We start from the raw sequence: 14200 nt of genomic DNA, 5'->3' as shown, positions 1-14200 counted from the left end.
TACAAACTGCTCATATACCTATGGTGCTATCTTCCTGCAGTAATCGTTAATCTGTACATTGCTCTGAATGCGCCATGTCAGACGGGAGCATGGAGGTTGATCTCACAAACCATGTTTTACAGTAAAAGTAACCAAAAAAGGTCACACATTCTTCATCATACATTCACACTCATACATTCACACTCATACATAGACTGACAAACACCTTGCAGGTTTAAAATGGTACTTTATTTGCTCTGATGTGTGATGCCTTAAACATGAACTAAAATACCTACATAAAAGGCGGAAAGCATAAAACACTAATATGAGACCAACTGGAAACATGTAATTTTCATTCAAGCTATCCTAACCAATTATGCAAATACAAAATGTGTGTAACAGACATGAGGCAATATTATAACACTTCATGAATAAAAATACAAAATAAAAGCAAAATAAGTTGAATCAAGAATCTACATTTTGTACATGTTAAAGATGAATACATTATTAGACTGTGCATTCCAGTTACAGCATCACTGGTATATATTCCTGTGTAATTAACTACCACCCAATGACTCGGCCAAGTGCATCACAAGTAGACTTTAATACCAAAAAAAAAAGGTGCACAGTATTTGCCTTTACACTTGCCGCCTAAAGTTTTCTTTTACGTTCTTTAAGACCCAAATCAAAATGCAAACCGTGTTCTGTAAAATGGAAATGTGCTTTTTTTTTCTGTGCACCAGCAGTGTGTTTAAAAGGCCACACTATATTGCTGGGAGGAGTGCCTTTTAACTTTACAGCTCGCTTTCCAAACTGCTGGGCATGTAAGTGCTCACTCAACAGTTATTTGACACAGCTAGTGAGCTTGTATTCATTTACACAGATATTAAAAGTAAAAATCCTTGAGTTTGTTAAGGATGCTATCCTTGAAGCAATGCTTATCCATGCCAAACAGGGACAATGAACATGATGTGCAGGATATTACATTTCCAACAAACAAAGCTCCGGTATTGCTGCAGAGCTGCGACTGGGTGGTTGTTATGAAGCAGGCCTACAATGGCAAGTTCACAAAAGGAACACACCCATATGGGGACATCACCAAGGTTTTGACTCCATACAGTATTGTCACCAGAGAGGCAACCAGCAAGCCTAAAGTTACAGCAAAGCTAACAGCTGCCTTATTCTCCGCTATCTAAAGAAACAACCAATTTTTCACAGAGTGTCAAGATTTTCATTGTGTCCATACAATTACATTTGTAAAAATCTATTGCTGTCTATTTTGTCACCCAGGCTCACAGACAAGCCTTTTATTACTCCACGACAGGCTGTTGGCTCAAGATGACCGGATTCACAAACACTTAATTAGTGCCTTGCTTAGTACGCAATTCACATTAACATCTTGTAAAGGACATTAGGTGGGACACCGAGATAAATAATCATTGATTATCTTAAAAATGACGAATAAAAGGCACACAAAATGATGTCAGTGTAATGGACCAAAGCAAGTTATTTTCAAAGTCTGCATCTTGCGGCAATCCTTTCTTTACTAAAAAGGATATATATGTGATTGCACAAACATGCAAAATGATCAATAAGAGGTTAGTTTGCCTTAACACGTGGAAGTGATCTATTCGGAAATGTCTAGCTTTTTAAACATGGATAAGCTTTCAATTTATCTTTCTATAAAAGGAGTAGCCAAAAGGATTGCAGTCCAGCACTGAAACACCCATGATGCTTTGACAAATGCCATAATACATGATAATGTAGTGACCTATTAATTGTTTACACATTGCATTTCGAATTATGTTTTCACCATGCATTTTTGGAGTTGCCCCAAGGTTATTTTTAGGTAACGATACTGTTGGAAAACTGCAGAAAACTTGAATTGCAGGTGCCCTCATACCCAGTAAGCTGTGCCGATTGGCTAAATATCAAAAAGTTTTAGTTGGGTGACTGCACTGTAGAAACACAAAGAGTTAGGTGGGATTTCAACATGGTGTTTTCTCAGCTTAGCAAGTAGGCTCTTTTCAGGAATCAACAGACCCAGCTAAGGTTAAACTGTTGACGTAGGAGTGACTCATTGTTTAACTGCACAATCAAGCAAGGCTGAATACAGTCTTAAGCTGAGGAAACTGTTTTAGTGTCAGAATTATGCTCACCGAGCATCAGACTGCAGTTGGAATTAGATTATTCTATTAATTGGCACTTACTGGAAAGAGGGAGGGAAAAAAAAATAAAAGAAATAAATCACACTACTCTCTATAAAGCTTTATATGTTACTATTTAATATTCTATTTTTTGAAAATGGCTATATATTCTATTAAAACATGCAGAACTGCCTTTTAAATTAATAGGCATTTAAATGTGCTAAATCCGAATCCAGGTGCGTGTGTTTTGGGGATGTTTCAGTTAAGAATTAGCAGGATTTGTGATAGTAAATCAGGACATTTCACAAAGCCTAAATCATTAATGCAGGTTATAAAACAAAATAGACAATATTTATATGTTAAGTCAAACAGTAAAACAATATTTTTTTCTGATCTACAGCTGACTGAACTGAAGAGTTACAATCAACATATAGCTAGCAGATTAATATTATAAGGTCCACGCCTGGATCAATAGCTTATCCCTTGTCAATGTGACCACCCTTAGAATGGCCCTGAAGGGGATAAACACAAAAAGGTCAAGTTCTATACTTCTGATGGTCAAAGGGAACAAAATTAATGTCAAAAGAAAAGGATCATCTGGACAGCAGAAACTGGACACAGGCCCTTACACAGAAACCTTTTAGTAGTAGTCTTAAAACTTGTGCATTCACAGCGATAAAATCCCTAACATATAATGAACAAAAACAATAACAGGAAAAAGAACAAGTGTAAAAAAAAAAAAAAAGGAAAAGCTTTGCACACAACACAAATACATCTAAAAATAAATAGGTGTGCTTATTTGTAATGGCTTTTTTTCATTATAAAACACTAAAATCAAAAGGTAGTAAAAACAAAAGTAATTTTATTTCCATAACCACATTGCTCTAGGATTATCACCATGCTAACCAGACGTTTTTGGTAAGAAAATTGACTCTTCCCCCACCACCTACCTGTTTTCTGCAAAGTTTTTAACATTTTATTTAGAAACCCTAAATAAGCTAGATCTGCAAAAAGAGAGCAGTGGGGGGAAGGGGGAACTTTGAAAAGCTTTTGCGGTAGGAAGGTTGCAGGTTTGTGAAGCACAGTAATGGACTGAAAATTAGTAGGGTGAAACGCTTTTACCCAGGGATGTCATTCTCAGATGAGTGTTTCCTTCCAGTCTTTAATTGGCGATGGTCTCACTTGTTCCTTCAATGATTTTGGCTGATCTTTTACTGCTTTTGTCTCCGAGGCAGTGTCTTTCTGCAGCTGCGATCGAGTGCCCTGTTTCCCTGGCTCCTCTTCCTCCTGCAGCTGCTCCGATTTTAGGCGTTGTAACAACCGGAGCTGCACTCGCAGCTCAATGATGGCCTCTCTTTCCTCATGAATTGCTTGGTTCAAATGATTGTTCTTGATCTGACAAATAATAGGGATATAAAAAGTAACACATTGACTCACAGATTACAGCAGAAAAAAAAAAAACCACACACACACACACACACAAAACACACTACTGTCCACTGAACTGATCTGCTTCCAGAATACTAAATAGCAGACTCTACACAATCATTACAAATTGATAGGACAGTATGATTAAACATAAAACACAAGATAATGAAGTTCCACCTTGCAATATAAATGCATACAATGAAATGACTGCTTCCTGTTAACATATGGATGATTACATGTGATGTTTTAATTCAAAGGGGTCAAACATATGTTCTTAAACACCAATTCCAACTTTATACAGTAACTGATCTGAGTGTCAGAGGTGGGCAGGCATATATTAAAACTAGTGAAAGGACTTAACCCAAAAAGTTACACTGAAAAACATGAAAAAAATATTCCCATCGCTGAAAGTCTCTATGCTAATGTAGGAAAATGGTAATCTTTGATACTATAGTTCTTTTGATTTAATTTAGGATCATTCTTCGATGCAACTAGAAATAAAGTATAGTATATACATAAGTATATATTTATAGTTCGACATACCTCTCGCTGTGTTGTCGGCTTTTGACATTGCCACATTAGCTAGATTAGGTTCTATCAGTACCAGTGTATAGCAATTGTATACCAGGGAGAACCGAGATGAAAGCCATTTGGCTTACTGACTAAACAGTGACATTACAAGTTACATTTATTCTAGGATACCTGTGCCCTTTGTTAGGAAGTGCACCTCGCTTAATACACTCTGTGTTGCCATATAGGCTAGGCATAGTTAATAGCTAAACGTATGCAATGCTAATTAGCATAAAATAGCATGGAGGGCTATTAGTGTAGCAAAAGCGATACAGAGTTATTGAATTAACTTTGGTTCCTTAAGCAACTTATAATTGAACACAGTCTATTAAAGCACCATACAAAAAAGTTCCCCTGTGGGGGAAGTAAATAAAGCCTAGGAAAGGGAATTTCTTGCAGTTTTCAGAAGTACTTTATACAGTAGAGACACAAATGTAACAAACACATGGTGACAAGTTTATGTACATCCTTTTTTCCCTTTTGACTTAAAGGGTTTCTGCAACACTTTATGGTTTATGATAGAATAATGTCAAAAAGGGATTATTCTATCAACCCCCTCTTACAAAAAAGCTCAAAGAGTATTTTTAAAATTAGTTTAACTTACCTTAATCCAACACCAGGCGAAGCTCCCGGCGCACCCAGTCGATGTCACTGTAGTTGCGCAGAGGTCCAATCAAAGGCTTCTCACAGAGAAGCCTTTGATTTGACCATTTCATCGGCTCTGAGCTGGCAAAGTGAAGGGGACATGGAGGGAAAAGAGTGCATGTAACTCTGCATGTACAGTATTTTAAGCAGAAACCACTGCATATCCAAACACCTACCCACCATGGCCACTTAAAAAAGCAGAAGTGGTCTTTGTGGTTGGAGTAGCCCTTTAGTTTAGGATATTTTGTTCAATACAACAAGAAATATAGTATCCATGATTACAGTTTTCCTACACGAACATAAAAAGACTTTATATGGTGGGAATCTTTATCTATTTGAAATTTTTCCCAATTTCCATATCTGTTTGCCTGCCAAATTGGTATGCTGCAAGGGTTAGAACATTCATACACAGGGGAACACAAGTGGAGGGTTGGGTTAGCTGTGCTGGGTCTACAGGCATGAGCTCTGGAATCAAACATTTGCCTTGGTGGTGAATATTTGAATTATCTTTTTTTTAGTAGAGATGGCCCACAGCATGATCAGACATCACATTAGGAAATTGCCAGTGTGCTGGAATGTAACAACAATATAGCTATGAAAAGTAATTAAGTAGATGTTAGGGTTTGGGTAGACCATATACATTATATAACAATCAAAGGCTTACTCCAAGCACCACGACCACTGCAGTGATTTGTAGGTCAATTCTGTGCACATTTTCATGCACAGTGTGACACACTCAGCTAATGAATGGTGACTGGATGGACTTCTGTAGAAGCCAGTTAGACAGGAGGATAGGATACTCTGAGAATGGCAGAGTAAGAAGGCAAACTATTGATAAACAGTTTGCACCATTACTGGGAAACTGGGCCACGCTACTCCCTGTATGATACAGCGGGCTGTAGTGGTTACGATGCTTGGAATAACCCTTTAACTATTATTCATTTTTACTTATCAGTGTGACAAACAAAGCAGTTTGAATTTTAAGCTCATATGAATCTATGACCCCCACCTCCAACTCCTCATTCTGCCTCTGCAGGTCCTCTAAAATAATCTGCAGCTCCTCTTCATCCTCACTTTCACTCTCACTGTCAGAGGAATACTCTTCAGTCTCACTTCGTCCATGCTGCTGGCGGCTGCAATAAAGAAATTACATCATGTGACAACATTTTAACATTTCCTGTGCAGCCTGTTTTGTAAGATGTTCTAACTTTACAGGCTCTTCAAAATAATATTTGATGCAACACTACAGTTTGGAGCAAGATTCCCAAGTACAACTCAAAGCCCTTTATTTTTTGTTTCTTTAACTTTACATTTTCACCTTTGTATTTCAGAAATTTCTGCTCGGAGACGGTCTATTTCTTCCTTTTCTGTTGCAATTTGTCTTCTGAGAAACTGCTCCATTGCCACCAATTCTTCCTGTTCTGTTAGGATCTCATTTTCCTGAAAAATACAATGGGTAAGTCCTTGAAAAGGCCACTCAATGCAGGGGGAGAAAAAAAAAATGTCTTGCATACAGTTCATCAGTTTAGCATCAATTTTTTTATTTTTTAACTGAGTGGGGTTGAAAAAGTAAAAACCCACTAAAACTTCTTTTCATTCCATCACCTAGGCAACATCTCACCTAGGCAACCCAGTGATTCCTTGCTGACATCATCAACCATGATGACTTTGTCCAATCAGATGTTTCTCAGCAATGAATGTACAGCAATCAATCATGCTGAACTTGAGGATGTTGGACATCAAGCCAATCGAAAACCAAATGTAATTATTGCAATTTCTCGATTTCCCTTTAAAGGGACACTATAGTCATCAAAACAACTACAGCTTATTGAATTTGTTCTGGTGAGTAGAATCATTCCCTTGAGGCTGTTTGCTGTAAACACTGTCTTTTCAGAGAAAATGCAGTGTTTACATTACAGTCTAGTGATAACTTCACTGTCCACTCCTCAGATGGCTGCTAGAGCCACTTCCTATCTCAGTATTGCCTAGTATGCTGCATCACAACATTCAGTATCCACCCTCTGCTGCAGACACTGAACTTTCCTCATAGAGATTCATTGATTTAATTCATCTCTATGAGGAGATGCTGATTGGCCAGGGCTGTGTATGAATTGTGCTGGCTCTGCCTCATTGACAGTGAGCCAATCCTATGGGGAAGCACCGATTTGCTCACAGCAAAACTTCTGATGATGTCAGCAGACAGCTTGCAGGTCTGAGGCAGACAGGGGCAGAGCCAGCAGCTTCAGGCTTGAATATAAATAAAATTTTACTATATTTAGGGAGGCAAGAGAGGGCCAGGAGGGCTAGATGGTGGTTTTAACATCCATGAGAAAACTGCTCACATCTCAAATGTGAAGAGAAAAAAAAAATACCATGAGAATACAAAAATAATGAAAACTATTTAAAAGCATGATGAGTAATTAAAATGAGATACAAAATTGTTTATAAATATTTTAGTCTCACAGACAAGAATACCGGATTGTGGGGAAATCCTTTTGAGAATAATAATAATAAAAAAAAATAGATACAATAAAAAAGTGCAAAGAGATTATGGGAAAATTTCTCATAGAATTCATCAGTCCTCTTTAAGGTACAATTTACTTGTACAAGATCTCAATAACAGCAGGGTGCATATTTGTAGCTGCAATGCCAACTCAATATACCTGGGAAAGGAGTATATTAAGAACCTCTTCTTCATTCTCAGTCATTTCTTCTTTTGAAACATCCTCCTTAGAAAGACTAGCAATTTCTTGAGCAATCTTGGTTTCACAGTCCTGAAAAAAAATGCAGAAGCTTACAAGTGCCCACAACGTTTTTTTTTTTTGTTTTTTTTAAATACAGAATAAGATTCTCTGCAGCAACAAGTGGAATCTCCCCTCAAACTCTCAGATAAACACATTTTCAAAAGAAAATACAAAGCTGGAAGGATATTACTTTACACCTATTAAAGCGGCAATATGTAATGGCCGAACCTCGGTTTTGTTTTTTTGTTTGTTTGTTTTTTAACCCCCCTCCCAATTTCACTTCATCTAATTGTCCCCCTAGTTATTCCCAAATACCCCTACGCCCCCCATATTACCTATTTTTTTATCTTTATTTTCTGCCTGGACCTTGGTCCTGGGCGCCGTCATCTTTGTGTAGGTAGATGAAGTCCCTGTGGGACACCATCTGCCCACACTAGATAGCGCTGTGAAAGTCCTGCGTATGCCCAGTTAAACACTTTGGCATGCAAACGGGAATTTCATCTATTCATTCATCAGAAAGATGAATAAATTAATATAAATTTCAAATGAATACAAGGGCTACCGGCGTGCAGCTCCCTCCTGGTAATATGTAAAAATACAAGCGGCAGGGAGCAGTGCTCTCTGCAACTTCCTAAGCTTCCCTCCCCCCCATCATGTCCTCCCTCACGATATCCATAATAGGATAAGGGAGATTATAATCTCCCAAATGCCCCTACTCGCTATGCCGCGAGTAGGGGCATGTCCAGTGGCTGCTCACTGTTAAAAAAAAATAAATAAAAAATAAGCCCCCCCACCCGTGCAGCGCGAGTGGAGGCATTATTACATTATTATTGTCCTCCCCTCCTCCACCCGACCCAACCCATGGGAAGCAGGTGGCGGTAAATGTAAACCCCGCCAGATGACTAGGGGTCCCAAAACCCCTAGTCACCGTCACCCTCTCCCCCCCCCCCCCCCCCAAAAAATTAAATTCCTACCTACCCACCCTAGAAATAGTGAAGGGGAGGAACAATAAAACTAAATACCTGTAAAGAAAACAAACTTACCATTTGATGTCTTTTTTCTAAAAAAACAACAAAAAAAATTCTCCCCTCTCCCCTCTCCCCTCTCCCCTCTCCCCTCTCCCCTCTCCCCTCTCCCCTCTCCCCTCTCCCCTCTCCCCTCTCCCCTCTCCCCTCTCCCCTCTCCCCTCTCCCCTCTCCCCTCTCCCCTCTCCCCTCTCCCCTCTCCCCTCTCCCCTCTCCCCTCTCCCCTCTCCCCTCTCCCCTCTCCCCTCTCCCCAAAAAAAATCCATAATACCCTAACTTTGAAAATAAGATAAGAAGCCTGAGCGCAAAAAAATAAGACAAAATATATATAAATCCCAACGGTAAAATATAATCCATCTTCACCCATGGAGGGCACGGCGCAGACTGAGCCTTCCAACGCCCTGCAATTGGGCTGAGAGCGCTCTGATTGGTTGGTTTAAGCCAATCAGAATACGCAGACAAGTAAATTAAGAGACAGACAGGTAAGTCTCTAAATTTACCTCTCACAGCATTCTGATTGGTTGGTTCAAAATCCAACCAGAGTGCTCGGTGTCATTTTACACAGCGTGGGAAAGTTCTTTGGAATTTTCATTCCATGCTGTATAATTTGACTCATAACACTGATTGGTTGCTCATTTTTTAGTAGACATGCCCCATCTCGCGATATAGCGAGTAGGGGCAGAATTTACCAATACCAAGTAATCTTTACTTAGTATTAGTGAAGTTGGCTGAAAGACCAATTTAGGTCTATCAGCCTTTAGATAGCTCCCTAATACGGTGGGAATTAGGGAGTTATCTACTAAGCGGCTGCAAGATGCTGTGGCACGAATCGGATCGGAATTTCATTCATTAGAATGAAATTCCGATATAAACAAAGTCCCGAATTGTGTCCTAACACAAATAGAGAAACTGTTCTCATTCTGTTAAAATTTGGTAGTTTTGCCGGCGTTCGGTCTAAGTGAAAAGACGTTCGGGAATACAGACAGGAAGCATCACGAGATCACGGAGGAAAGGTAACAATTGTTGGAACATTTCTCTGACCACAGAAAATGATACACACTTTGCTCCTCTGCTGGTCAGGCGTAGGAAACCTCCATAAGACAAAGTAGTCCCTACTTTGTCTTATGTTTTAAAGAAAACTAGAGCAGACAGGAAGAAATGAAGAACAGATCCTGACAGACGGAGAGAAGAGAAATCGATTGGGGAAAGGTAAGTTCGGCATGACAGTGCCGCTTTAAGGACAAACACGATACATTGTAGCACGTATCAATATAGATAGATGGACTTTACAATCTGCTTTTGAGGTTAAATTGTGTATCTCATTATACAGAAGAATCATGTTGCCAAAAACATCAAAATTAATACATATGAATCTCTGCCATAGGCATATAAAGCAAGCAATAGGAATTATAGGTATTCGTGAATTGTTTTAGATCTACAGAGGCAGTTTTCAGATTAAATACAGGTCTCGTGTCACAACAGTTTTTAAATGGAATACATGTCAGTATAAGGCAGTCTGCGTTAGAAACAGATATTCCCCATTTCCATGTCGGTATATCAGAATGTCAATCACACATGGCCAGGGCTGCCTGAGATTGATGGGATTTACAGACAATAATTAGTGACAAGTCTCATTAATTTAGATGATTACTTTATATGCCAGGTGCATGTTCTTCTCTAATATACACACCAATATGACAAAGTGGTGCAATACATACACAGGGCACTACGCACGGAACCCTCCCAGTCTGTGGAGTTAAGCAAGCGCAATGTGTGCGCCAGGAGTGGTACTTTCATATTCTGAAAGCATGCAGCAGCCCAACCCTCCCACCCCACCCAGTCTCATAACTGCCTACGATATTCGTTCTGTAGCTACTATTACGTAAAGCTTTTAAACAACAGAGCATCTTTACAGGCACCAGGGTCTGCATGGAGAACTCACCAAGAGACATATATAAACACACACACACACACACAATATATAATCAGTATGTAAAGCGGAATAAAAAGGTGCAAGATTTATTTATACTGGAAATTCTATATATATCAATCACATATATTGGTGTATTTTCATGCTCTGTAGAACATCTGGCCAACTATGTCAGGTCAGTTAATTTGTATAAAATAGTTGTAATCCTGATTTCATTCATCAGGACACAAATAAAAGAAAGACATGCAAGAGAACAAGGAAGTGTGTTCTAAAAGATGCATGGAATGTGAAAGAGGTGCAGCTGTGCTGGACGAGCCAACAGCCCAGTTATTCACACAGCACATTCAGACTGCTGGGATTTGTCCAAGACCTACACAAGTGGAAGTGTTGTCCTATCAGAGCCATTGTGCATCATTGCTAGGAAGGGTGAACACTTAGTACCACACACCTGCCTTTTAGCTTCTCTCAGCTTTCTTTTAAGCGCTGTTAAAATCCTCTGAACCTCCCATAGTCTCTCTTCTTTGGACAAATCTTTTATCCCAGCCTGAAGGTCTCTATGCAAGCAATTCAAAAGAAACTCCTGTGAGGAAACAAAGCAGAAATCAAACTGTTTGTTTTCATTTGTAGCTGTGCCTGTCATTAAAAAACAAGACAGTGTTACTTATATAGAGACATAATAAAGTGATCGTTAACCAATATATATTTTTGAGATGTTAAAAATAAAATGTGGAAATCTGCATAACTTTATCGTACAATTGGGCACCTCCATCATAGCCGTCACTTATTGTTATATGATCCAGCACCTGGCAGTCAGTATGGAGAAATAATTTAGAGAAGAGGAGAAATGTTTGCTTTCCTTAACATTGCCTAAACCTTTACAACGTTATTTGCAGAATCTTTAAAATAAATTAAGAATAAAGACCATCTCAATGTAAAAAAAAAAGGGACTTTCAATTTTTTATTCAATGGTGTATTTGTAGAATTGACCATTCCCCTGTAACAGCTACATTGCAGACAAGCGAGTAGGGGAGAGGAGGTGAAACGACATACAAGCACGGATGAAAACTAGATGCAAGGGAAAAACTATGGTATTTTAACCCCTTAACGACGAGTGACGGACGAGGTCCGTCACTCAGGGGAATGCGTTAATGACGAGTGACGGACCTCGTCCGTCACCCGTTAAAATTAACCCCAGATCGCCGCAATCGCGGCGATCGTGGGGTTAATGGTGCTCCGGTCTGCCTCTGCATTAGAGGCAGACCGGGAGCACCGGATCGGGCTGCCCCAGTACATGTGCCCGCTCTGACAGCATGTCTGAGCGGGCACATGTGCTCTGTATACTCACCTCCGCCTCCCTGCACTTCCTGGTTCTGTGTGAAGTGCAGGGGGACGGATCTTCAGTGATCCTGCCCCCTGGTGGAAAAAAAAAAATAGTAAAATTAAAATCCCACCCCCCTTTACCCCCCCTTTACCCATTTTAATAAAAAATTAACCCCTTCCCTGCCAATTGATCACTGACTACAGTGATCAATTGGCAGGGATTACATTTTACTAAGATCTGATTTTTTTTTAACCCCTGAGGGTTAATTCTTTTTTTTTTAACCCTCAGGGGTTCAATTTATTTTATTAATTAATTTAAATATTTTAAAATTATAAATTTAGCTAGCTGGGGAGGGTGGAAGTTAGTGGGGAATTGGGGGATTTAGTATTACGCTAACTAGGGGTTAACGTTAAAAAAAGTTTAAAAATAAGCTTTAAAAAGTTAAAAAATTAAGTTTAAAAAAAGTTTTAATAACATTTAAGTAAAAAAATAAAAAAAATAAACCCTTTACCCAGTCCAAATAAAAATTAACCCCTTCCCTGCCAGTCGATCACTGCCTACAGTGATCAAAATACAGATCACAGTATTATACTGTTCTAATTTTTTTTTTTTAACCCCTGACAATTAACTTTTATTTATTTTTTAACCCTCAGGGGTTAAATGTATTTAATTAACTAATTTAAATATTGTATAATTAAATATTTTGCTAGCTGGGGTGGGTGGGAGTTATGGGAAAATGGGGAATTTACTGTTAGTGCTGCTTACTGCTAGTTAGGGGTTAACGTAAAAAAAAAAGCTTAGAAAAATGTTAAATCTGTAAAAAAAAAAGTTTTACGAAAGTTTAGGAAACTTTAAAAAAATGAATAATCAAAACAAAAGTTTAAAAAATAGTTTTAAAAAGTAAAAAAAGGTTTAAAAAGTAAAAAAATACATTTAATAACGCTCATTACCACTACACCTGGTACAAGCTAGCGGAAAAATGATCCCACGCTAAGGTTCAAAATATGCCTTTTGAAATACCCTGGGATGTCTTCTTTAAGAAATGGTATGGCTTTATGGGGTATTTGGTTTATATAGCCTGGTAAAATACTCTAAAATGGGACATGGGCACAGCGTAAAAATGCAAAATTTGAAAAAAAATGGAATGGCTGTGTCCCAAATGTGCCCCTCCGATGTCCACATATACCTGGCAAAGGTACATACGGGGGTATTTTTGTACTCAGCAGACATAGCTGAGCAACATATGAAGTATTATACAGTGGTAGTACACATAAGGTTTGCAAAATATACTGTGCAAACTCACTTTGTGTGTCAAAAAGGCAGAAAAAAACGCTTATAACCGCTACACCTGGTACACGCTAGCGGAAAAATGATCCCACGCTAAGGTTCAAAATATGCCTTTTGAAATACCCTGGGGTGTCTACTTTAAGAAATGGTAGGCCTTTGTGGGGTAGTTTGAATTTAAAACCTGCAAAGATGCTTGGAAATTGCACATAGGCCCGGCGTCAAAATTCAAAGTTCGGTCAAAACTGATATGGCTTGGTCTCCTATATGGCACTGTAGCTTCACAAAATAGTGCCATAGACATACAATGGGGGTGTCCTTTTACTCAGAAGACTTAGCTGAGCATAATTTGGGGGGTTTGAACTTAGTGGCACACATGAAATATACAAAATGCCCAGCAAAAATGCAATCCGTATGTAAAAAATGCACAAAATTATTTTTTACCACATACTTTGTCATATATTGGTTAAATAATAGGGGCATGTTAAGGCACAATATGCACCTTATGAGATACCCTGGAGTGTCTACTTTTACAAATGGTAGGCCTTTGTGGGGTGTTTTGAACAGTCAAACTGTTATAATACCCCAAATGGAAGCATAGGCTCATTAAATCCGTCTCTCAAAATTCTACTGTGAATACTGAAAAGGACAGGTCTCCTATATGGCACTGTAGCTTCACAAAATAGGGCCAAAGACATACAATGGGGGTACCGTTGTACTCAGCAGAAGTAACTGAACACATAATAAAACTTTGTACAGGAATAGCACACACCAACTTTACAAAATACACATGAGAAGTTCTTTGTTATAAGTTTGTGTGCGAAAACCACCAAAAAACACAATTTTACTCCAATATTTAGCAGAGGTTGGCGGTAAAATGGCTACGTAGAAAGTGTCAAAACAACCTTAGGTAAATAGCCTGTGGTGTCTACTTTATATAAATATATACTTTTGTGTGTCAATTTTGTTTTCTTTTATGGCTATTAGGCTTACAAGACAAACATACCAAATTCTAAAATCGCTCCACATAAAAAGTTTATTTTACTCCTTGTGCTTTGTGACCTGTAACTACCAAAAAAAACTTAAAATCCCAGACACATTATATATTCTGTAATTCAGAACAACTA

At 38.6% G+C, this 14200-nt stretch overlaps 1 protein-coding gene across 1 annotated transcript in view; it reads right to left on the bottom strand.

Moving 5' to 3' along the window:
* Positions 1-206: 206 nt before the first annotated feature.
* The window catches only part of RALBP1 (ralA binding protein 1), a 47832-nt gene continuing 33838 nt past the window's right edge, over positions 207-14200 (bottom strand). Inside the window, exons 6-10 of the mRNA XM_063451567.1 lie at positions 10917-11048; positions 7433-7543; positions 6088-6209; positions 5779-5902; positions 207-3521 (exon numbers count right to left, since the gene is read on the bottom strand). Coding sequence (XP_063307637.1) covers positions 3264-3521; positions 5779-5902; positions 6088-6209; positions 7433-7543; positions 10917-11048 — 747 coding nt within the window. The 3' untranslated portion in view covers positions 207-3263. The remainder of the gene's footprint in view (positions 3522-5778; positions 5903-6087; positions 6210-7432; positions 7544-10916; positions 11049-14200) is intronic.

The sequence above is a fragment of the Pelobates fuscus genome, chromosome 4, assembly GCF_036172605.1.
Source record: "Pelobates fuscus isolate aPelFus1 chromosome 4, aPelFus1.pri, whole genome shotgun sequence".
Classification (NCBI taxonomy): domain Eukaryota; kingdom Metazoa; phylum Chordata; class Amphibia; order Anura; family Pelobatidae; genus Pelobates; species Pelobates fuscus.
This window is presented reverse-complemented; position numbering and strand designations above follow the sequence as displayed.